We start from the raw sequence: 26,540 nt of genomic DNA, 5'->3' as shown, positions 1-26,540 counted from the left end.
CCCCATTTTGGTATAAGTGGACAGCAACCGTACAAGGTTTTCCTAATGATAGTTTATGTCGTTGCAGCACCACTGTGCAAACATGCCTACAAATCAACCGAAATATCGCACCCGAGCAGTGGGCAATCTCCAGCATCGAGTGCAAAGTTTTAGATTAAAGCATAAAAGTTTGCTGGAACGAGAACGGGTGGCGGTGTGGGTAAAAGTGGCGGTAAAAGTTATGACGAGAAAACAGCATGCGAATGGGTAATGGAGAAGCACGCCCGTTTCTGCCAAAACGAATGTACACTAGAGATAGAGCTGAGCTACGGGTTTATGCTTTCGGCGAAGCGAGCCTGCAGTTGTGAGATATTGAAGCCAGTACGACCGATAAGAAACGGCAGGATAAGCATAATTCCTGTTTTGAAATTTTAGATTTCCACCGAGTGCCCGAGTTTTCTTTATGGTAAAGCTCAAGGGTTGTAGAGTTTGCCTGGTTCCGAATAGGAAGCGAGCATGTTTCAATGATTTTTGAGGGTTATTTCATTTTTATGGAACAACTTATGACGGGTTTGCAAAAAGGGAGTAATCTCTCGAGGGTATCTTCTATGGTCCAGCATTCAAAACTCCACTCACAATTGATTAACCAAATTAATTAGCATCGTTGGCTGGGGGCATTTTTTCCGCCTCCCCAAATGATAATGAGCAGCTTCTGTAGGCCCACTTCATTCCCACCCCACCCTCTGGATTCTAACAATTTCCTCCATTGTACAAATCAATTCCCGAATTCCGCACCGATGCAGTTCGAATCAATACGCCCAGGTTCTGGTTTGCCTATTCGTGCGTGTCCCCTAAACCCCGGGTTGCGTGCGTGCATTCGAATCGAATAGTTTGCCGCTCAAAATTGATGCTTGCGCAAAATTAATGATGAAAAATAGGTACCACGCGATGGTGGTTAGGCCATCTTGCCGCTAGGCCGAGCACATAACGGGACGCATGAATGCGATCGAACTAATTATAAACGAAGGTGTACTAGTCGACCAATCAATCATCAATGCGGGTGGATCGGGTGTGGGCGGAGGGGTCGGTTTTCCCGCAGTTGTCGCGCCAGTGGACAGTGGAAATGCTTTAACACACGCAGCGCAACGCGAAACCGATCCCCGCGGCGGCTCGCTAATTGTACCGGATGATATGGCAGACTGATGGCAGTCCATTCCGGTTGACAGATACAAAGCGGCGCGCGGAAAGAATCGTCGCTTCGTTTGCGCAAATTATATACTCCAACTCGTTGAATTCATTTGCTTGATGAATGATTCATTGGACATTTATGAGTCGGTGGGACATTGGTTAAAAATTAAAGCCGTCGATCACCGATACCTGGGCGTGAAAATGGTTGATTTAAAATGGACAAATACGTAATACGACATGATGCACTGTCTAGTTTAATTGCGATATGTGGAGGTATACGGAAGGGCATCCCATTCGAGAGGAGGGCAACGATTTTCCCAATGCCGTACCTACCACAACCAAGGACTTTTGCGAAGCTCGGCAGTTTGTGGTGAGTTTGGGACTTAAGGCGAAGGTAACCCACCGTTAGCGTATTAAATTCACCACCTTCCGTAAACCTGGAACTCGCATCTCTTCTCCAGCAGGATGCCGGCAAGTTGTCAGAGCAACGGAGAAAACTCGCAAACTCCACGTGAGAGCAACTTCCAGAGCAGATCTATGCTTTCCTTCAAACCACACGGAAGATGAAGAGACGAACCATTGAGTACGCGAGAGAATCGGGATGCAGCATCCGAGAGCAGGGCGCCATAACGGTGGGTCAATTTTTCCCGAGCCAAAGGGAAACCACCGTTCGGAAGCAACACTGCTCCGGCACGTCGGACCGTTTAGTTTTCAGTGTGCCGTCGGTCGATGCTGTCGAGAGTGTGTGTTGTGCGTTAGCGGTCGAATGATACCACGGTGGGCACTGCACCCTTACCGCAGGCCCCGTACGGTAGGTCAGTGCAGTTTGAGAGCAGCACCCGCATGGCGACTTGGTGCGGGTTTGTTTGCATTTGTGGAAAATGGTTTGTGGCTATCAAGGTTAACCGTGCTTCACATTAAGCAATTATTCGAAATGTTTATTAACAACACGACAAACGTGTTGTGAAAATACAATCTGAACAGATGAGGTTCAAGTGAGTGATTTTAAACTGGTTTATCTTATTGGTGAATGTGAAAACAGTGGAAAATAAAGAAAACAACCATCTCTCGTTAATAAAGTGATTGTGCTATAGATTGCAAGTACTGATAGGCTCTGTGATCGAGTAAACCAACCGATTTGGATTATGTGAGCACGTTGGAAAACAATAACCCATTTCTTAGAAGGTGGTGATATAAACAAAATAGACAAACAGCGTGTTTAAAGACTGTAAAATAAAAAGTGTTAAACAACTGTGTTGAGTTTGGAAAGATACACTTTGGATACAATGTCGAAAAGAAGGCTGAACAACACGGAAACGAAAAAAGGCCATGGATTTCAAAACGAAGCACGCTACATATTCCGTCGGATCCATGAAATTCCAATAGTTCCAAAAGACTATGTAAACTGAAAATTTATTACCCAAATAAATTAAGTGCGCTGTTATCAATATTTTTTATCATTTACGGCTATGATTGTGGTTATCTTCAAACGTTCTGAAAACATGAAACGAATTTTGTTGGTCCGACGCAAAAGGATACACGATTTAAACAGTGCAACGTCATCCAATAAACGTTCTGTGCTTCTCTTATGGTAGTTTACTTCTCATCTGAAATTCAGAGTAGTAATAATAAATGTCCCTCTTTAATCATTCATGCTAGCGAAATATCTATCAAAATCTGATTGTATCGCGTGGACGGGAACTGTGTCAAAACATTGTTAATGAATTTCAGCACAAGTGCCAATTTGTTATGCGTTGTTACGTTCAAATTAAAATCAATCGAATCAGCTGAACGGTTGTCGTCAAAACTTGGAATACCATCAAACAACGGTGCACATGACAAGTGGTACAAACACCCCCCGGGCGGGTTCGTCGTTAGTGCTGGTGTGTGGCAAGCCAGTCAACCTTTTCGCCACCATCATCGGGCGCTGTAAAAATGTGCCATCCGGTCGGTGTCGTAAAAATTAATTAAAAGTTAAATTAAACGTATTCCGTCAGGCGCACTATGGATGCACGAAAAACAGGACCACAGCAGCTGACGTCGACGCCACCGTCCCAGCCGCCGCCGCCGCCGCCGCCACGACACAATGCATTTCGTGTAATGAGATTGTAGGCACCGCCGAAGCTGCATCCGCTCCGGAAAACCACTTGTGGGAGGCCCATCCGCCCAGGCTCTCGTTTTGGGTTTGGGTTGCAGTAGTTGCTGGGTGGGAGTCGGATCGGTCGGGATGGTGCCGGTGAACCCCGGCCCTTCCAACCCGCAGTCGAAGTGTGCGCCCAGTTGGTAGCATTAATGCGTGACAGCCTCGGCCTCGGAGTGAGCCCAAACCGTGAGCCCAGGACTGCAAACGGCGGGGCAAATTACCCAAAAAGCAGCTCGGGCGCAAAGTGGCAGTGATAAATATGCGTGACCCTTGTGGCCCACAACCAGGAGAAACTGGCCGGTTCGGTGGCCCGGCAGCGCAGCCACGGCGATTCTCGCGGGCCAGTCGGCCGTCGGTGGTGACGCACAAGAGTGAGCATAATTTAGCGCCCCTGGTGACACGGTCGCGGTCTGGGTGCGGCGTACGGAAGGGACGCGAGTGCGCAGTGCTTTTCGCGAGTGCTACCGTACGTCGGTAAAACAACGGGTGGACGTGTGGTTCAGCTGCTTTAGCGCCGGGGAACGGGTTGAAAACGGGGGGAAAAAACGGAAACAACCGCTGCGCACGACGCAAATTAGATGCACGGGATCACCCGAAAAGATATTCAACAACGAAGCGAGAATTTTGTAAACTTGCTCGTGCGCCAACACCCGCCGACCGTCATTAACAAGTGCAGCGTCTGTGTGCTGGAGCGTGTGTGTGTGTGTGTCTGTGTGATGTGCCAGATGAATGAATCCCAGAGCGGCTATCGTTTAATTGGTGCATTAAACATCGTTGCGCAGTGATCAAAACCCATTTGTGTACAGTTATTATTAATTAGTGAAGATGTTTAATCAATTACTGTTCTATATTGGAACCTATTTACTACTGTTGCAGAGCCGAAATCAAGGTAAGGTGTGAACGATTGAGAATTTTATCGACCAATTTGTGGAGATTATTCCACGAAAATTATGCAGCATGCTGTGCTCTGCTAACAGCTCCATTTGAGTCCAACTTTGAGGCTTCATTGAACAGGAGTTTTGATGTCGATCGAGTTGTTAAAACAGAAAAATGTTTCAAAATTAGGTGAACAAACCTTACAAGAAGTTATTTTAGATGATTATCCATCGTCTCTTTGTAAAACATACTATGTATGCAAAACATTGATTCGATTGCTGCTAATTTCAAATTTTTAAAGCTTTCCTTTTACCGGATGCTGTACGCTTACGCAAATTAAAATGACACATCGGCAATGTTTATGTTAAATGAATGAACGAACATGATATAAAACCTTCCGGGGCGATAATAAAACTGTTCGGTACCATTTTATCACAGGAAAACAGCATGCTCATAAAATTTATCGTGTTTGACATTTATGATTGTTGTTTTATTTTATGGGATACAAAATGGTTTCGACGTTTTGCAAAACAGCAAGCTGATAGCTTTACGAGGAGATATTTATAGAAGAAGGTTTTTTTTAATGAAATGAACTGTTTTCAGCGACATACAATCTATTGAAATATCGAACAAGAGAACGATTCTACCTCATTTGAAAAGTTGTTAGAAGTACGGAAGCTTGATGTTGCAGCTCATTTCCGAGTTTTCTTCAAACAATAATATCTGAAGGCGAATGAAATTTACCAGACGAGGACCAAGGATCAATTTCAGCCGCTGGAAACACTCTTCTCCCTCTTTTGAGACTTCAATCTTATGTTCAAAGCTCAAGGGGTTCCTCCCAGGTATTCTGTTCAGCGTTTCACGTACAATTTCAACTTTACTGATGCATTTTCTGAACCGATTGCTTGACTTCTCGCTTCTGCCACGTTCGCCAGTCCACCGGATTGATACTTAACTTTTCTGCTTGGAAGACGCCAATCTTACCTGCGCTGAATTTTCATCCTCTTCTCCAGTTTCCGTCAGCTCGAACATGATGACCACCACCACCGAGGAGTCCGCTGCCCTACAGCCATACTTTGACTTTGACGTACCGCGCAATCTCACCGTAACCGTAGGTCAAACCGGTTTCCTGCACTGCCGAGTGGAACGTCTTGGCGATAAGGATGTGAGTATTTGCGTCTGCTTGCGCTACGCTCTCGCCGGGGTCCGACTTTTCTCAGGGTTCACGTAGCCGCGGTCTTGTTGGCGCTGATGTTACTGCTGATGGGTTTTGCACGTGGTTAATCGATTGCCATTTCCTGTCGAGCACCGGTGATGTGGGTAAAATTGGTTTTTCGTTCTAAAAGGTATTGTTAGTCCCGGGGAGGAAAGTGGGATCAAGCATTGGATTTGTTTTCCGTCGCCGTAAGACCTTTGGCTTCCGTAAACTCTGTTTTATGATTTGGAGGTATTTTGAATGCTAACCCCAACGATGGTAGTTAAGAACGATTGGTTAGGGTTTCCGTACGCCGCTAGCACAGTCTTTTATGTTTTCTGTTTTATTTTGCTTCTAAAATCTTCAATTTCTAAACCACACGTGAAACTTCTTTTATTGAGCAAACTTTTCATGATTCGTTTACAAAAGGGAGCAAAAAAAAGTAACCTTTTTAAAGTACAATAAATACAAATACGGAAACTTTTACGATTTACACACTACCAACCATCATGTGTACACCACACCACAGGTGTGGGATCGAATCTCGAGTCTGGCACCCTCCGGTATTACGAACGGCTGACCACCGATCTATAATATACCGTCTTTCGGTCACACAAACTCTCTTCGGAGAGAGGCCTTGTCCCACTAGGGGATGCCGTGCCATTAAAAAAAAAAAAAAAACCATCATGTGTTAAATGTGTATCCCTTCATTCAAATATCAACTGAATTTTTATTAGGTGGCATGGATTCGGCAACGAGATTTGCACATTCTTACGACAGGGGCATCTACGTATACTTCGGATCAACGATTTCAGGTTGGTATGAACTTTCTTTCCAGGAAAACGGGATCAAAATCATTGAAACGATATTATGTTCTCCCTTTTCCAAGGTGATCCGCCAGGAGAATTCCGTCAACTGGACGCTGCAGATAAAGTATCCTCAGGTTCGGGATTCGGGGGTGTACGAGTGTCAGATTAACACCGAGCCCAAAATGTCCTTGTCCTACAGGCTGAATGTAATCGGTGCGTAAAACGTAGCACATGGTTTAGTCAACCGATTTTATGTTTAAATTTTAGAGCTTTAAGATACTGCTAGAACACGCGAATTAAATTGAGCCTTTTGCAGCTGATCCTTTACGGATAATTTTTGGAGACGTTCGTATTCCCTAGAATTTTGTTCTTTTTTTTACATTCAAACCACCTGTAAAGTACCCTACATCTACAACTTTCCCAGATCAAAAGATGTGAACGTGACTGAAGGGACTGCGTGTTTGTTTTTTAACACTGTTTGGGTTTTTTGTTCTCGATCGGGCACATGTTTTAAAAAAGTTCGTGTGCGAGTGAAGAAAAAGTTTTTACGTTTGGGATGGGTCACGCTTAAGTAGCCATGAAATCTGTTTTGCATAGATATCTGAGGAGGTAAAAGTTGTTTGTTCTTGGTATCGGTGAAATCGTGTAAAGTTTCGTTTGCCCGAGGTGAAGCCGATGATTGAAAAAGATATTTGTTTTCTATTGGTCCCATAACCGGCGGTATGAATAAAGTACGAACAAAGTTTTGACGCTTAATGGTAGATTAAGTTCGGTGCTTTTGTCCATTAGGCGTTGAACTTTCGTTTTGTTCCGACACCCCTTGTGAATTCTGTCACTTGGGTGATAGTTATTCGAACACCAACTACGTGTAGCGTTGATAAATATGTATCCCTTAATCGAAATTGTTTTAAAAGCATTTCAGCCTTTTTATTTCTTTATTTTAAATTATCAAAAACGGTTTTAAAGATTACTACAAGTTCTACAAGTACTAGTATTAAATATTAGAAACAATTATTTTTTAACACCCACAGAATTAAGGGCGAGGGTATTGGGTCCTTCGGATATATTTGTGAAATCTGGAAGTGAGATCACAATGACATGCGTCATCCAACAGGGACCACACGAGCTTGGGACAGTTTTTTGGTACAAAGGTAAGCATTCAGGTTAACCTGTTTTCAACGATTTGAAATGATCTATTTTTAACCATCCCCAACCACTATTGACTGGCAATACCGTTAATGCCTTTTTCTTCCAGGTAACACGCTGATAGAACCGGCGAACCAAGAAAACGACATTGTTTCGAGTGAACATCGACGGATCATCGTTGAAACGGATTGGACTGATGTTTTGACGTCGAGGTAACGGGAAAAACAAGCTACTTTTATCATTTTATTTTCCTTAAGGTAGACGCATAAACGAGGTTTGCGAGAAAGATTATTGCTGAAAGGGAAACAAAACCTGACATTCAAATTCACACCTCGCCGAGCAGCAGAAATTGGCTAACTTCCTCCTGGGATAACAAGAGGCTATAGGGCCTTTTCTTTGATAAGGCGAAGCGGTACAAAAACGTTTATTATTATTCATCCGTTACAAACGATCTGCCCAATTTATTCCTCGACAGATTATCGTTGAGAAAATTGGATACCGATAAAACAAGATTTCCGGCACATGCTGCTTTCTTTCAGGAAAAAAATCGTTTCTCCGTTGGGGAAAGAAGAATGAATTTTCTTGGTAGGATATTTTTTCAACCACCTGATACCTCCAACTGGACAGCTTTTAATTTAAAAATATCTAGTAAGAAATTGTTACAATTAGTTTTAAAACAATCGACCTTGCAGATAAATTTTGAATGGAGTTAAAATAGTTTCTTAGAATATGCGGTGTTTTTGAAGTATTTCACCGTGAATGCCATTATGTTATTTTCTTTCAAACGAAAACATTATTTTCCCAAGCAGTATAACGAATACCACTCTCTTCTGGTTTGATGTTTTCAACAGGCTCAAAATCAAAAGGGTTGTACAAAGCGATACTGGAAACTACACCTGCGTGCCAACGATGGCCAAGTCTGCCAGCGTCTATGCCCACGTTATAAGCGGTAAGTACCGATGTCTTTTCAATGCAAGAACGAACGTTAGCAGACGATACTACCGTAAAAGGAAACGTATTTTGCAAGCCTGTTCCACTGTCGTTTTTCTGTGTTTGCCTTTGTGCGGACGGAGCGTTTTTCTGTGCTTGCATATTTTAGTGAGTAAACAAACGTGGACGGTATAACTCTCATGCTTGCGAAAGGAAAAGAAAGTGCATATATCGCCCCCATGCGTATCACTCACGGAAAAGGCTTTTATTGAGCCGCGTAAGCGAAATTTCGCAGTAACTACTCCTATATGGACAAGGATTGTCTGTATTTTGAAGTCCTTTGTTATGCGAAACATAACATGTGCGTTTATTTTCGTTTTCCAACCGTGCCATTTGAATACATTGAGCATTCCATTCCACTTACATTATGTTCATATGAATTGTAAACATGTGCAGGTGCATTAACGCAATGAGAATCATTATGTTTTGTTTTAGTTCAAAAAGATTCTAGTAGGTTTAACGTTTGTTTTAATAAAGAGTGTTTCAATAATTGGAAAATACCAACACAGCCTAATATTTTATCGCTCATACCTCGTTTTCTTTTATCCCTATCATTTCTATTTACAGGGGAGCACCCGGCGGCGATGCAACACAATGCAGCAGCAACCTTTTCACGACCATTGCTGCTACAGACGCTGTATATTCTTATTCTCTTCGGTCAGATACAGCATATACTGCGGTTGAACTTTTTTAGATTGAAGGCATGTTTCTATGCATCCGATTCTATAGAGGTTAGATGAAACGAAGCATAACCCTGCATAAGAACAGGTACGACGGTACACGTAACGCTACGTGATGAGCTTGAAAAGGAGCATGATGTGTGATTTACTGTTTGAGGGTGAATCGCGATATCTTTCGTGAAAAAAAAACAAAACAAAGATACGAAACGATGCATGCGGAAGGATGTGTGCCGTAGATGCAGGGTTTTTTGTTGAAGTGTTGACCAACGGTAACAGAAACCCTCTCGTACATTTATTTTACTACTTGCTGTTCCATTGACACCCAATTCTTGTCCTCATCCAAAATCTCTGCACATTGTGCACCGATCAAGACTGGCAGCTATCTCAAGAATGCCACCATGTGCTAAAGGCTTGTACAAAAGTGAGAACAAATGTAGAAAATATAGTCACATTTTAAAACAACGCGTCATTAAATGGAAAAGAATTCGCAACCGAGTTGTAGTGGAGAAACAACCAGTGAACAGGGCATGTAGATTTAAATTACATCTAGTAAAATCTAACATTCTATTACAAGATCTCATCATACATGGTAATAAATTGGGTATGTGAGTGTGGATGTTTTCCTCATCCACCAGCGTTGTTGTTGAGTTTTTCCATAGAAAATGTGTACAGAAGTTTGTTTCATAGTTTAAACATAATGTTTTAACGATTTTGCATTCATGGTAATTTCGTATCTTCATACAGTCTTGCCGATAGCAACATCAAATGTTAATAGAAATGAAAAACAAACACAAACATGTTTTAAAGTTTGACACTGCAAACTCAAACAGTACACTCTACAATACGCATATCTTTCCGGAGTGGAAACGAATGTACATACACACGAACCTACACGAGATAATGAAAACGTTTAGATGAAATTGATTTTCGTAATGGAGTTGGAGCTTTAGTTTTTCCTACAACTGCGTCGGAACAAGTTTTCAGTTTCCCAAACTCTGCTCTCGGAGCAACGCTACCGTTGTTAAACAACGAACACGTCCCGCATGCTCAACAAACGCTGTGTACTATAAAAGGATAAATTGTTGGCCTCGGCAGCGGAAGTAACATAAGTCTGCCGACGAGTAAAATACCGGGGAAAACAGCCTCAAGGAAGCTTCTCCCATATGCCCCAGGCATCACCTCGAGACCACCGGATCTGCTAGTTGCGCCAAAGAAGTTTTAATCTTGCACGACGACGGCCGGGCAGACCGCTTCTACGCCGACCGGCCACGCTTTGTTGAGATTGCTAATTAATTTGTCATCAAATTTCCCCGGAGTGCCCGGTAAACTACTTCCCGGGGTGAACCGATAATCTTCAGTTTGTTGAAAAGTTTGATCCGGTATTTAAAATAACTTGATGCGATGCCTCCCTGGGAGCCATCACATCGAACCGGCCCGTTCGCGCAAACTTTATTCGCTACGGGATGCTTTATTATTGTTGCATGAGATAATTAAGCCCTCCCGGCAGAGGTGGCCACACGGTCGAAATGGATAGACTGAAAACGAGGCCCCTCACGCTGCTCCGGGAACCTCCAGGTGATCGATCGGTGAGCAACAAGAAGCAGTTTTCTTCAGTGTCAACCCACCCGGCCGCCCTTGGTGCGGTAGAATGAAAAGCATATGGCTATGTTCGCATGTTGTGGGAAATCTATTCGCTGAGCCTTCCCAAGTTGGTTGTTTTCAGACCTTGTTCCTAGCTCGTAAAACCGAGCTGCCCATTCAGGAGTAGAGACCGGAAATTATAAAAGATGGACAAGAGAAAGGTTTTTAGTCGACCCTAGCCGGGGATGTGGTCGCATGCCACCGGATGTGGTTTGTGGTCCATTTTCTCTACACGCGAAAGTTGGAGTATTTGGTGATGTGTCCGTCCATGTTTGTGAAAAACTATATTATTTTAAAGCATAGCATTATCCTTTGTGTTAAAATGAAAATATCTTTTATCTCTGTATGTATGATGGTTGAGATAGTAAAATCGGTTTACTTTTGGGACAGAAATGGAAAAGTGTGCAAGGCTAGTTCGAACAATTCTATGCTATGTAAAATAGTTCTGTTAAGATCTTTGCTAGACTGTTAAATGAAGGGAAAAACAAAAAATCCATGTAAAGCTGACCGAAAATCGTGGTTATACAATTGAGTACGAAACATTTTACACAAACATGTTTTGTTCAATAGAAAGGCTTGATTTATCGTAGATAAAACTAATGACGACACGATTCACCGTAAATCGAATGGAACGCAAAACGAGGACGTGTGATAAACGAATTTCTTGTAAACTGTATTAAAACGTTGTGAATAAAGGTACATTTGTAAGATTACTCCTTCAACAGGAGAACGTGCCGATTTGCTGTCTTTATAAGATCATTGCAAATTGAGCAAGAATGTAATATAGTTACTAACGGCAAACAAAATCACTCAAACACATACACAGATAATAGAAAACAGCAAGCGAATCATTGTAGAATAGCACGGTTTGTCAAACAAACAGGACAGAATATGGTTAGCTACAAAATTAAGATAGAAAAGAAAATTAATTTTCCTGTAGATACAGCGCTGTAGAATCTGCCAAACGTGTAACAACAATGAGCTTGGCAACTTTGGTTCCATACCTTAAGTTGACTAGAGCGAACAAAGATATGGTTCATAGCAGAAAAATCCATTCCACATAATATACATCACAGTCAGAGGAAGCACTATTCATAGGTTTTCGTGATCGCCGAAAATTGACCGCGGTAGACACTCAAGGCAAACAATCCACTTACGGATCCGTTTCGAGCACCTAGCAACAACTTTATTTGTAGAATCATTCAGCGCTGCGTGAAGAAACTACCGGAAATTAATTCATTTTATTTACTACCATAAGATGATGAACAAGCCGAAACAATGCAAGCGATGTTAATACTTCTCATTTATATTAGTTAATTTTAAATCACAAAAAAATCTGATCTGTTTTAAACACATGAAGAGAAAAGCAAAACTAAAATTTGATTTTTTGGGAAATAAAATATGAAGCGTAAGTAATTTTTTCAACAAAAATTTAGCATTGAGTTTAGAATGAGTTTCACGGATTAGTAATTATTTTTTATATTTATTCTAATGGAACCTATTTTTTTTATTGAAATTCTTAGCAAGGTTAATCCATTATGATACGCTAAACAAAGGTTATGTCAAACTATTTTTTATTTCATGTAAGTGACTGATTGTACAACACAACTAATCGAATCATCCTGAGACGAATAAAATCGATTATATTATAGACCTGTTTCGGAGCTGCTTTTGTCGTCTTTTATTTAGCTCCGCGAAGTTGTAGATTATAAAGAGAAAGATGTTTTCTATGACAAATATTTATATCACTCACTCAGTTCTGTCCGGGGGAGGGCGACTTAAAAGTATAGCCTTCAAAAGCACTGATGACAGCATCCCGATCGGAAGGATGTCTCACTTTTGATTAACCAGAACGCTTGGCGGATAAAAACGGATTAAGATCTAAAATTACATTGTTGCCAACAAGAGCTGCTCTGTCGCTTTGCTAGCCACGCGGGCAGCAGATGGTAAAGCCATTCATCAGTGAAGAGATTTGCGAAATCTCGCGGAAAACGTCGCACAAAATTGAATGGATTTCGGCTAGAAGCTAAGATTAAGTAGATGATTAGTTTCGCTATGATCCATCAACATATTTTCGCTCGTTCCGTCCTCGTCGAAGGCTTCAGTCCCGGAATGATATTTCTAGCGGATATCTTAGGCATTCCGAAGAACTGAAGTTTTCAACGTTTCTGGAAATCATTTCACTTCACACAAAATCGCCTCATTCGGCGAGTTGACGGTTGGCTGAGATTTTTGCACAGCTCAACCGACGAACCGAAACGAGCCTGGTTCGCATCCGGTCGAAAGTATTCGATAATTTATCGCAGCATCGGGCACCGGAGCGGAACGGCCAGCCCCGATGGAAGATGCCATGGGCAGATAATTTATCAATTTCCGGCAGGTAAGATAAGAACACCCTCGAAGAAAAGGTAGGCCTTCCACGGCCCGAAAACAAACCATTTTCTATTAGAGGGTATAAATTATGAACGGATGGTAAATTGAATCTGTTCGGTAGCGAATGGGAAAGTTTTAAATTATCAACAATCAACGTCAAAACACTCTTCACACTGGATGAGGACGAATTTGAAAAGTTTTCGATTCCGAGTGGTAACACAGGTAAACAAGAATCATGAGAGCAATCAATTTATGGTATCGGTGAGAACCTCTTCTCAAAGTTTGTATTGGTGTTCGTGGGAATTTTAATCTATTTCCAATGAGTGTTAGAGCATTGTTGTATTTAAAACATAAATTAACATATATGTTGCTTTAGTCTGTTTTTTCATGCAATTTGATCTTTTTTTTCGTAAAATTTAAAATGCAACAACAAGAAGCCTGCACAACAACAAAGCATGTTCCTCTTATAAGTTATGGAAATGATATTTCCCATCAATTCTACTTGTAGAGAAGCTTTATTATTTATTTAGAATACTTAAAACTAGCTTTTGCGACAATAAATCACCTTTTGAAAATTTGGAATAAGATTTGGTAAGGAATGCTTACATTCTAACAACAAGAGAAGAATAGATCCTGACTTGTTGCCTGCACTATGACTCATGAATCGGTTACAATTAATAATTTCCTCGATATTTTCGTTTCCCACTATCATCGACATTTTCGTTTCCTATAATCATGTGAGCTTTAGGTATGATACAATTCAGAAATTCGTTGAAATGCTTCATTTAATTCTACAGCAGACAATATTTAAACATGAAAAGCATGTGCAGAAGAAAATCTAGACATAATTTAAATAAACTATCTCGACAAACGCGCATGAACCAACTTTTCCCTCGGCAAACACCTTTCAGTCAAAACTTATCTGCAGTAGTTTGAAAAGCATAACACGAACCATATGCTGTGACGACCAATTTGCTCGGCTGGCTGTTGAAACTATGCATAATTTATCGCACCCACTTTCTTCGCATCGCGCAGCCCACAGTTTGTACCACAGGGCACAAATAAAGACTTTTCCCACAAGTCGCAAACCACTGTTTCACAGCCCGTGGTGAGTGAGGAGTACGTGCAACTTAACATCCGAACAGCATCCGAATGTGCTGGCTGGCCTACCGGTGGGAGGTGCCCGGTGTTGAATAATGGTTTCAGTCATGTACAATTTTAAAGATGCATTTCATGGAGAACGAAACAAAACACAAAAACAAAGGGCACTTGCTGTGAAGTTTTCTTTCAGCTGATGTGGCGCACATATGTGCCTCAGAAGCAGCCAATGAAGCTTAAACTTGACCATGTATGCAAAGCGATGTACATATTTTAACATACTTTAATACTTTTGCGTCAACACTCGGCCCTCGTGGGGCAAGCATTCGACTTTCGGAGTGAAAAAAAAGGATTCTGTGTCAGTAGTAACTTAAGTAAAATTTAAATGGTTTTTTGTTTGACGTTATTGTGTGAAACAAATAAGCAAACAACTCTTTCTTCAAAACCTTTTTCAAAATTTGATTAACGAAAGATTGATTGAAACGGGTTTACAATTTCTCTTCACTCACATTTAATAATTCTGTGGATAAAAGTTGCTGTAATTCACATTAAAATTCACAAGAATCCCTCAAGCATGGTTAATGGATTACTTAAGCGTACGATGCACCCCTGCGCTGCTTTATGATCCATGCATGCAGTGCAACTCACTGCTAATCGCATGCATGGCTAATCTACGGTGACGAAAGCTGTGCAAACACAATATAAAACGAGTTTTAAAAGTTCTTAATGAGATACAGTTATTGGACCGTCGGTCGTTCGGGGCTTCTTGCATCGAAATGACAAATCGTTGGGAACGCAAGAACCCATCCCGCCGACGGGATAAAAAAGCAAAACCCGGGCCAATGCTGCTGTACTTTTCCGCTGAAAACTGTCGCCAATGCAAGCTCACGCTCGGCAGCACGAGACTAATTGCTTTCCTTCTTTTCATCCCTGTGATGTCTGTAACGTACTGCACAGCCGCAAGCAGCGTCCGCCATTTCTTCGAGGCCGAACGGGAGAACTGCCATTTTCTTTTTTTTTTTGCCCCCTTTATCACCGGGCAGGAAAGAAATTGAACCTGCAAAATAAACATTGCCTCTCGACCGGCACGATTTCAACGCCTGTTCTTTTTTTTCTAATGCCATGCCACTTCATGTCTTGTTTGTGTTCGAACGAAAAGGGGACGGTGGTTGCAAAGTTGACCTGGTTTAAACCAGGCGCTCGTTCTGAATCCTTTACGGTATGGTCAGGTATGATGAAAAAATATTAAGCAATATAAATTTTAAATGAAAGAAATGTTCGTACAGCATGTTCGGAAAATACAACCGAGAGTCATAACATATACTTAACGAGAATTATAAGATAAATGAAGAATTTTCACTAATTGTAATGAACACGATGGGGATAATGAGCCCAGGAAAACATTACGAAATTAATTTTAAACGGCATGTACCTCATTTACCAAGCATTTATCACAAATTCATAAAACCCCGCAGGATATTTGCTCCCTTCAGTTTACTTTGCTCTTGTAGGTGACGGATGCTAATCTGCATAAAGTGAGCTATTCCACCTGTAGGGCTTGATTATAAATAAGAATGAATGCAACTGCCCCACCCTTTCTGTACAGGGAAGGTACAAAAATACAATTCAAGAGTATCGCTCGTCTCTGCTCCCGAAACTCATACACAGCAAACAGAAGGCAGACCGTGCAACCAGCTTTACTTACACGACGGAAAGAAAAAAGAATTACTCCCCCCCAGGGAAGGCCTCGTTGGCGTCGGTTGAAATCTGATTCTTGTGAGTCGAATTTTCCATTTGTTAGAACGTCGAGCCAGCCGGCGGTGTGACAGACGGCTGTGCAGGTCGGCACACAATCCCACCGCCCTATCCCCCAGGGCTAATAGATGCGTGAAGGGTGGAACAGCACTCTGGTTTCATTCATTAACGCCTTCCAACAGCACGATAACTCAAATGTGCTACCATTTTTCATCCTCGGTTACGTTCATTTTTCACGCAGAAAGCACGACCCTTCCGGTCCTGGAAGGCAAAGGAAAAGCCGGATGAGCGAGCACGTTGCTGTAGCTTCACTTGTAAATAACTTCGGGAGCGACTTCCAAAGAATTGTGAGCAAAAGCAAAGTCCTCCGAGAATACATGGCTGGCGAAATGTTCCTCGGTGGAGCCGCCTGAGGCGGATATTTAGCGTTCATTTAAGGACGAGCTCAAGGTAAGATAAACAAAAAAGAAAGGTTTACGCTGTGTTATTTAACCCCTCCAAGTTATTTGCCACCACGGTTTAAAGTTGGATTGACACATACTTATTGTTATTGCCAATAAGACGCGGCGAGTAAAATTACTTTATCAAATAATTACAAGACTTACAATAAATGGAAGCCACTTGAAAACATCAAAAACTTGATTATTATTTGGCAAGTAACAAATAACATTATTCCATTATTATTTCGCAAAATTTTCATAGAATCAGCACTGCAAAATAACAATAAATGCTATGCTCTAAAGGAAACCTAAACACAGGAATAAAAAACCAGTGAAGTCGAAACTTTATTTAAACTGAAGAACACTTAAAATTTTGATTAAAGTAAAACAGATTGTTGAACACTTGCGAAGGGAGTTGTAATAATAGATTGTGCAACGAGCAGAGCACAAACTGTGAAAAGAAGATTTATTATTAAATACTTTTTTTTTTGTACTACACTAATCAACTTATGTATTATACATTGTGAAGCAGGAAAATCTGACGATTTGAAAAATCATTGTGATTTCTTATTTTTTCTAATAAGTCCAATTTCATCTCATTTTGGCTAAGTTTCACTAATTGGAAGCTATTTCTAGTCGTCAAGTATTTTGCTTCACCCCGTACAAGGATTATTTTAGACACACGGATATAAGGTGAATAGCTTTAATAGCTTTTAACGTACTTTCTACTCAGTTCAACAGGCAGACAAGGAAGATGTTTTATACTGTTTAGAAAATTGAAGTAGAAAAATGTAATATGGTTAGTTTTAAGGTGCACACCACGTCAAATACTTCTCAAATGTGACTAGGACCGTTGCATACATGTTAAATGTACACTTCAAATGAGATGTTTAGAAAACATAGTGAAAGTATCTCGAAGGCGCTCCATAATATGTTAAAATATGTAAGAAACTAAAGTTATGTGAAGCACCAACACACAATGTGTAAAAAATTGAACACGAAACAGTTAAAAAAATACACACCAACAGTGATGTGTAAAGTTTAACATTCTTAAATTTACGTGAAAAACACTGCAAACACTATTCTCCCTTTCAATTTCCAAAACAGATAGCTATCAGCAGCTGATAGCCTCATTGTCACATTCAAAATCCATACATTTGCCCAACGCACCATCCATCCTTGCGCATCACATGTCTGTCGTCTCGAAACTCGACTTATCGCGCCAACGTTCGATGTTTGTGTGCGCCGCTGGTCCGAACCCGCGGGAGGCCGAGATAGCGCCGTTATCGCGTTGAGCGCTTTAATCGCTGCTTGTTGAGGCTCGTTCAAGTGGCTGGTAACACGACTGGTCCAATGGCAACATTCGGTGAAACCTCGATTACGGCTGCAAGATAATGTGCCGTGCGCGTATTGAAGGCCGGTCGAGAGGCTTGCAGTTACCAACAGGTTCTGTTAGCGACCGCAGGTCTGGTTTTTGTGTTCGCGAGCGTAAGAGTAAGTGTGTCCACGCGGTCCCGCAACGATCATCGTTCGGTGGTGTTCGATGTGATCGTGTCACATCCGAGGCCGGTAGTCTTTCTCCGGACCCTAACCAGAGCGTTTCGTCTCGTCTTTCCAGCATGTTAGGAGCACTTTTGCGCAGCGGAACAACGGTACACAGTGTGGTTTGCGGCAAACTTGTCCCCCAAGCGGCCAGAAGCATGGCGACCTACCTGGTGGAGGACAGCAAGTACGCGTTCCTGAAGGATCTCGGGCTCGGACGGGTCAATCACGGTGTGTACAATGGCCAGTGGACTGCCGGCAAGGGGAAGTCGGTGCAGTCGATCGACCCTGCGTCCGGTCGTGTGATCGCGGAGATTACCACCGGCACGGAGCAGGACGTCGACCAGTGCCTTACGGCTGGTGTGGCCGCGTACCAGGAATGGAAGAAACTGCCCGCCCCGTTCCGGGGCGAAATCGTGCGTCAAATCGGTGACGAACTGCGCAAGTACCGCGAGCCGCTCGGCAAGCTGGTCTCGCTGGAGATGGGCAAGATACTGCCCGAGGGCATCGGCGAGGTGCAGGAGTTTGTTGACATCTGTGACTACGCCGTGGGACTGTCACGCATGTTCGCCGGACTCATTCTGCCCTCGGAACGGCCGCAGCACACCATCCTGGAGAAGTGGAACCCACTCGGGGTGGTCGGTGTGATCTCGGCGTTTAACTTCCCGTGCGCCGTGTTCGGCTGGAATGCAGCGATTGCGCTGACGGTCGGCAATTCGGTGCTATGGAAGGGCGCACCCAGTACGCCGCTGGTCAGCGTAGCGACCACCAAGATTGTCGCGGACGTTATCAAGCGTAACAATTTGCCACCCGTGGTGACGCTCTGCCAGGGCGACGTGGACGTCGGCAAGCGGATGGTGAGCGACGAGCGCGTCAAGTTGTTATCGTTCACTGGCAGCTCCGCCGTCGGTCGAACGGTCGGGGTTGAGATGCAGCGTCGCTTCGGCAAGTGTCTGCTTGAGCTCGGCGGCAACAACGCGCTTATCATCAACGATGACGCACCGCCAGAGATGGCGCTCGATGCGGCCTTTTTCGGCTGCATCGGAACGGCTGGACAGCGCTGCACCAGCACGCGGCGGTTGATCATTCACGAGTCCCTGTACGATAGCTTCCTGCAGAAGCTGGTCAAACGGTACAGTTCGTTGCTGCAACGCGTTGGACATCCGCTGGAAGCCGCCACCCTGTACGGGCCGCTGCATAATCAGCAGGCGGTGGAGAACTACAAGCAAACGGTGCAGGAAGCGGTGGCCCTAGGCGGCAAGGTGGAATGCGGTGGCAAGGTCATGGAACGGCCCGGGTTCTTCGTCGAGCCGACCATTATCTCCAACCTACCCCACGACGCCCCGGTGGTGAAGCGGGAAACATTTGCCCCGATTGTGTACATCTTCAAGGCGAAGAACTTGCAGGAAGCGATCGAATGGAACAACGAGGTCGATCAGGGACTTTCCTCCTCACTTTTCACCAAGAACATTCAGTCCGCATTCCAGGTAAGATAGCACAACTACGTTCGGAATCACCTCACACTAAGTACTAACACACGTTCTACAATTAACAGTGGATCGGCGAGAGTGGCTCTGACTGTGGCATAGTCAACATCAATACCTCACCTTCCGGAGCCGAAATTGGAGGTGCGTTTGGAGGGGAAAAGCACACCGGTGGTGGCCGCGAATCTGGATCGGACGCCTGGAAGCAGTACGCACGCCGTTCCACGATCACCGTCAACCACTCGTCAGACCTACCGCTAGCGCAAGGAATTGTATTTGAATAAACATTCTGTAAAACAACGCATGGATTTTAAATGATATTTCACTGCGACTGCGAGCGGCTGAAGTGTGAAAGTTGTGTTAACTCAATAAGGTGCAATGACGGGGAGACTTGGGAAGAGTAATGTGAGTGAGATGGTTTGCGGTGCGTACGTCGCTGGAACCGGTTCCGATGCGACCGCACCAGATCCCAGCCGGTATCCAATGGCATACAGAGCAGAATATGTAGGTCGTGTAATGCGACACTAGCGCACTGCGTGTATTGTGCATCCACAAACCGTTGCTATTCACCACAACCACCGTTGCATCCACAATTAAATCCACAGCAACGAACACACGGACTTTGGGTATTTGGATGGGGTATTCATTTGCAAATGAAATGATAACGCTATCTTTTGCTACTCCTACTTTCTACTTATTTTCATATGGTAAAACAAGATAATATTTCTTTATGAGAGTTTAAAGAATGTTTGGCTTTATTACTGGTTACTGATTAGTCCTGAAATCATTCTCGTCAAATCATTCAGTTTGTAATCATTTCAATGTTGGTAACGTTAGAATTTTTATCAAATACACGTGGGTTTTTCCAGCGAATCTGTTGTAGTCAAAATTACTTCTATTTGTCGATAATGATTTACATTTAATTACTTCCGGATGCTTCTTTTTTTTCTCCATCCCACTGTTGCTGTCCGCGTCCCTACTAATGATTTGAATGTGACTGGGAGGTAAATGCTAATGACGGTAATTAAATGTGTTTTTTCTTCGGGTAAGGTGCGGTTCTAACCATTCCCATGTTGAAAGCGTTTTGTGTTTTTTTGCTGATAAGGATTGTAAATGAAAAGCAAACTTCATCACTAATACCCTTTTTAGGATGAATTTTTATCATCCAGTCTGTTACGTGGTGACGTATTAAAGTGTTTTGTAAATCTCAAACGTGTTGTTATTTCATGGATGTGGTAATATCGATTAACTTTAAGATGAATTTAAACACACTTGGCGTAACTGAATAACAAAAATTTTGATAAAATCTAATTTTTCATAGACCTCACCATGATTTTTGCTGTATTATAACAAGGACGTTTATTCGTACGCATTGCTTACGATTGCTATAATATCCCGCCAAGAGAAGTCAAACATATTTCCCTGATTCAAATAAAGTTCTGGATCACTAGAAATCCTTCAAATCATGATGTTGGATACACTTATGAATATTAAACATGTCAATGGATTTTTCTGTGTGTGTTTTTTTTGTGTCCTCTGGAGCATTTTTGTTTTCTTCTTGCCATCGTTGTACGTCCCACATTTGCATGTTGTTGGGTTGCCCAACAGGCAATCCTTCAAATCCAGCGAAGGATGTATATTTCCGCAAAAGTCTATACATAGCGCTAGCATAAAAAGGGACGGTAAAAGCAAACATCATCCGGGTGTCTACGGCATCGACTTAATACGTATGCTGAGACTGCAGCTACACTTTGCCGGTTTTTACCCACCGTTTTGCGTGAAAAGCGAATCGGGCCCCCGTATGGCGCCCGTACAACCCGCAACGTAGTCGGTTGCAGCATAAAGGGCTTTTTTTGTGTAGGCAAGTGGCTTTTTTCCGGGCTAGTGAATGACAAGAACGAGCCGGTTGAACGACGGCGGGGCAAACATCATCCCATCAACCATGAGCGCATCCAGGCATTGAAGGCGCTGTGACATATTTATTGCTGCGGGGCATCTAAATTGAGCTGTACCGACACGTACGGTGTGTTGAGTGATAGTTTGTGTGCTACTAATGTACAAATTGTCCTGTACTTTACGGTATCTTTGTCCCTAGTTTTGTTTTACAGCTTTAAGTGTGATTTTACTTTTCTTGTAGAAATGAAAACAATAAATGTCCTCCAGCTTTTATCATAAACTCTCTCATATGCTTGAAATGTATAGGGATATATCAAAGGATCATTTACTTTTATTGTGAATTCAATGAAAGTATTAGGTATTGAAAAAGAGAACATAATCTGTTTGAAGCTGGAATAATTTAATGGTACAATTACTACAAGAATGTTGTATTTAAAAATATTCAATGTTTACTAATATATAATAAAAATCGTGTTTTTTTTATTCGAAGAACTGACTTTGATTAATCGGTTATAACGTGTTGTTTCTGTATCTTATAAGCGTCAATTGTCGCGGCCTTGAGACTATAGGGTCCGGGTGAACCTCACCCGAAACCCAACGAACTAATTCGTTAAAGACTTATATTTTACGACTGCCGCAACAACCTAATAGCCGAGAGCAATCAAACTGAATCGTATTAAAAACGTCAAGCTCAGACGGAACATAGTGGTCCATTAGTGAAGAACATAGATACACTCAGAAGCAGATTTACGTCCCAAATCTACCCGTGACCTAGTTTTCCCAACATACATCGTATAACGCATCAAGCTCACTCGCCTATTAGCGTTTGTTTCGAATCGACAACCAACAAGAAAGAGACTGATGGTTGTACCTCGCATCTCGGAACTTGTTTGACGTTAATCAATTAAAGATAATCAAATAAAACTAGACCCAATCGTTATCGCACCCTTATTCTTTTTAAAGGTCCAACCAAACTAGTGACAACATTTATTGCACATAGTTTGTAAGAAAACTTAAGTCTGTTGCGAACTCATTATTTATTAGCAATAATCTGTTCTGAAAGTCTTCTCATATGATTTGATTTGTTTTTGTAAAAGATTCCATACCTGAAGCCTTTGTAAAAAATACCACGATCACTACCATAATCAAACTTGCTACGATACCCGTCAGAAGTTACCTTAACAGTCCTCATTATTACACATTACACGAATTATTATTAACGTGTCTTTACGTACTCATTCTTCACGGTGTTTATATTTAAATTATGTCTAAAGTAACAACTTTTCGTACTCTGTGACTTATCATAGACGAATTCTGCTTGAAGTTTATTTTCCTCCCTTATGCAGCAGAGAGATGAACAGAAAAAGTTTACACATACAAAAAGGATGCTAAAAGTTTTTGAGGTAAACATGACAGAAACCACATGAAATGCTGCTAAGCTGCTATAAAGTTTTGAAAATCTGTTTTTCTGTTATGATGATGTTGAAACTTATCTCCCAATTCAGAACGATGGTTATCCAAAAGTACGGTTCAAGGTCTTTACCTTGCCTGCAGTAGCAAAGATATTATAGAAAAGATTTTACTTTTGATGCTGATTTTGATTTCCAGCTTGAAATTTATAATATGATATTTTACTGAACGGTTCTTAATTTATTTTATTTTTCCTAAAGTAATCGAAAACTGCATTTGTTTTAGATCTGTTTAATCCATAACAAACCTTCTCAACCATCTCGCTATAACGAACTTAATTTTTCATGTGAAGTACAACGCGTTACTCGAACAAAATTCAAATAGCAACACACAAAGAACTGTATGACATTGCAAGCATACTCCTACGATTTAACATAAGCACATCAAGGTGCAAACAGTTGCCAGATGATTATTAAAATTGAAAGAAACTTGATTGATCACCTTACTGCTAAGGATGACAGATTCAAACCATCCTTGTTGACTGACAGCCTAAAGGTGAGATGTAAAATTGAAAATTTCCCACCCACAGCGTATCATAACATAAAAAAAACCAACGTTGCGCCCTTGTCAGTCAAATTTTATTGTCGATCGCAATCTTTCTAAATTGGCTTTGTCATATTGTCCTTGTTATTTCTAAATCTCTTTTCTCAAAGAATTTATTGAATGCCAACGTAATGAATCAAATCTGCAGTGTTTATTGATATAAACTGAGTCAATTTCAAATGGCATAACATATAAAATTACTGAATACTTGGAAAAACCGATTAGTAAACATCTTTTCTGATACCAACAACATCCTATGAAAGGATGGTGATTTTACTAACAGATCTCTCATTTATTTCGCCAAAATACACAATTAAACATAGGTGTTTATTATTGTGAGCTAATTACGTTCCTTTCTTTGTCGTTCACATCCACATGGTCGAATATGCGACAACATATAACAAGAAGGTATCGCTTTTGTCAGCGCAGAATTACCATAAACAACCACAGAGAACATTTATGATTGGCTGTAACAGGACAATTCACGAAACCTACACTTTGCAAGTGCCACAAAAAGGCGAACTGGTTCCTGCTCCGAGAAGTTCTCTTGCAAATACGTGTGTTGCCATGAATTTGTTGCACGAACATACACCAGATGCTGTGGCCGCTACACGGTACCGCTGCTTCACTGATATTGGTGCCATAAAGATATGTTAAAATACGAGCATGCTTCATGAAATGTACTGCTGGGACCGTGCTTCTCCTTCATAACGCTGTTTATCCACTGAACCAGACCTTCATTTGTTTCTATTTTCAGAAATAATACCGAGTTATACGCATGACACTATGCTTGGAACTTAGCTTATAATTAAAAGTGATATGTGCAGAAGAGAAACATTCAAATGAAAATACTTTCTCAAAACATAGTAGAAAGAAAGTGATGACATAAAAACGTTGAAAAAAAGTGATAATCAAATGAGTAAGCATTTCAGTATGCTACCAATGCGGGTTCTCCTGGAAATTTTCATAAATTATGATTTATTGCATGGCATAACCCCGATCATAAGTTTAAATTTAATATGCTACCATCATCACATTTTTTGCATTCATCGTTACAGACAATTTTCTCTCTATGTGTTCTGCAACTTTCTATGCCATCTTTAAGCTTTTTCAAAGCATCTGCTTCATATCGAACTAGTTCGATCATATTTCGCCAGTTCCTGCTTTTCATAGTAGTGTTTCATTGCACTTTTCAACACAGGTGAAGTAAGAGACGGAACACAAAAAACCCCACCCCAACTGGGAAACAGGTACGAATAAAACCTACTCGAAATGGCCCTAGAAAATCCGCCCTGAAACGACAAGTTGAACGCTGTTTTGCATATTACACGAACAAGCTCGTTTCGGTTGTGGGAGGTTGGCAATAAAGAAAAAGAAAAGACGAACGAACGAAAATCCAAAAGACTTCTCCCCAACCCAGTTCGGTAAAACGCCCATCGGGATCGAAATCTGAGGAGACAGTTTTTCCTGCATGTCTGAAGCACACTTTTTATTATCTCTTCTTGCACGGCAAAATTGAAAATTGTCTTGCCGTGCTTTATTTCAAACTTTCCAGGAAGAAAGTACGGTGGTGAATGTTGAAAAAGTTCAGTCACATGTACAAGACTGCCATAGTGCAGGAAATAACATAAAGAACTCCAACGAAGCGTTACGTGTCCGTGTTGTACCTCGGATTCACTTATTGCAAATGGTTGACATATGTGGCGGCCATGCCAGTGCCATTTAGAAGATTGAACTGAAGTGGTTAACTTTGGAGGACTAGTTTTGAAACATTTTCTATCTCGTCTGCAACTCTATTTACATCGTAAATAAACTAGAAAAATATCTGATATTTGAATTAACTCATTATATTCTATGAAAGGTGAATTAAAATGAAGAAATAATTGAAATTATCACAACCAAACAAAAATAGTCGAAAAGCGTTCCTAATCCGTGAATAAACCACAAATTTGTCTATTTTATCTATTTAAAACATCAAAAGAGAACATCCGTCAATTGAAGTAATTATTATTAACTGGTTGCGTTTAGAAGGTGCGAAATTGGCAATAAAAGTGTAAAATAATCGCTTCCAATGAAGCAATCAACAATCAAATATCAATTAGCCCGATTCAATCCCCTCCATGGAACGATTAGTTTAATGAGATTTTTAACCTACATAGGTAACTGATGGAATTATTTCACTCACTACTACCTACTCCCGAAACCATTTACACGATATGTAACAACCATCTCACGTTATCCCTCCTTTTTCTCGCTTTGGCCGACGTTTATCGGTACGCAAAACGCAAAAAAGAGCAGTTCAGGGATGTGACTGAAACAATCAAGAGGCGAACTAATTACTCGTTTCTTGAGCCAGACACTCTTCGGTACCTCTTTTGGCGCAGGGTGACCAAACTGGCAGTTAACACCAAACAAAGAAAAAGCCATTTTATATGCTCATTCTTCCCCGTTCTTTACTCTCTTTCTCCCTCCCTTTCCCTATCACCGTCTAAAACACTGTCTACGAATTCACAGGACACACCTCTTCCTTCGGGTGCTCGTTTGCTGAATTAATGTTTATACCATCATTGGTTTTTATTTGCCCATAATAAAGAAGGACACCAACATCATCATCAGTGGGGCGTTCACAGATAGAAGGCAAACCCTTCCGAAAAGTTCGGTTTCGTTCGCCAATAACATCAATTAGACGTTTTGAAGGTTGTCGAACTAAGCGAATGAAGCGTTTGCAGTTGAAATATTTAATTTCGCAACACATTGTAAAATTTTACATTTAGTTTTTACAATAAATGTGACATGCAAGGAAAGGATGATTTATTTAAATCAGAATTTTATTGATTGTAAAAATGGTCACAGCTAAAATAGAATATGCGTTTCACTTAGATATGAACATAAAAATAAAACCGTCGTAGAAATAGTGCGACAGAATGTAAGTGCACATTTTTCGTCAGTTTGACCCGTGACCATCAGGAAACTCCTTCCGTTCCCTTACCCTCTCTACCTTCACGTCTCCTACTGCCTTGCATCCTGATAGAACCTGATGGAAACGAAGCCCTTGTACGTGCTGATGCGTAAACCTCGCTGGCAACATCATCGGTCCCCTAAAAACCGTGCGTGATGCAGCAAACAGAAAATCTTAAGCATGATTTCGGTACTCCTCGTAACGAGAGCCGACAGCATTTCGATTGAGCGATGACCTTTTTGGCAAATCTACTCATAGGTTGCAGTTGTCATTTTCACTTCGCCATGCTCGGGCTCACATCCGCCCGGGCAGCATCGTACTCAATTTCATTAC

At 41.6% G+C, this 26,540-nt stretch overlaps 2 protein-coding genes across 2 annotated transcripts; both read left to right on the top strand.

Annotated features, from left to right (window-relative positions):
* Positions 1 to 4,135: 4,135 nt before the first annotated feature.
* Positions 4,136 to 9,075, top strand: LOC131267488 (zwei Ig domain protein zig-8-like). The gene is made up of 8 exons (XM_058270376.1): positions 4,136 to 4,199; positions 5,200 to 5,351; positions 6,119 to 6,196; positions 6,271 to 6,403; positions 7,222 to 7,341; positions 7,446 to 7,548; positions 8,188 to 8,285; positions 8,894 to 9,075. The coding sequence occupies exons 1-8, from the start codon at positions 4,136 to 4,138 to the stop codon at positions 9,064 to 9,066; spliced, it is 921 nt and encodes a 306-aa protein (XP_058126359.1). The 3' UTR covers positions 9,067 to 9,075.
* Positions 9,076 to 17,719: 8,644 nt separating this feature from the next.
* LOC131267487 (putative aldehyde dehydrogenase family 7 member A1 homolog) lies at positions 17,720 to 19,639 on the top strand. The gene is made up of 3 exons (XM_058270375.1): positions 17,720 to 17,807; positions 17,932 to 19,342; positions 19,411 to 19,639. The coding sequence occupies exons 2-3, from the start codon at positions 17,933 to 17,935 to the stop codon at positions 19,621 to 19,623; spliced, it is 1,623 nt and encodes a 540-aa protein (XP_058126358.1). The 5' UTR covers positions 17,720 to 17,807; position 17,932; the 3' UTR covers positions 19,624 to 19,639.
* Positions 19,640 to 26,540: the final 6,901 nt, after the last annotated feature.

This window comes from Anopheles coustani, chromosome 2, assembly GCF_943734705.1.
Source record: "Anopheles coustani chromosome 2, idAnoCousDA_361_x.2, whole genome shotgun sequence".
NCBI classification, from domain to species: Eukaryota; Metazoa; Arthropoda; class Insecta; order Diptera; family Culicidae; genus Anopheles; species Anopheles coustani.
Note: the sequence above shows the minus strand (reverse complement) of the source record. Positions and strands in the feature narration are given on the sequence as shown.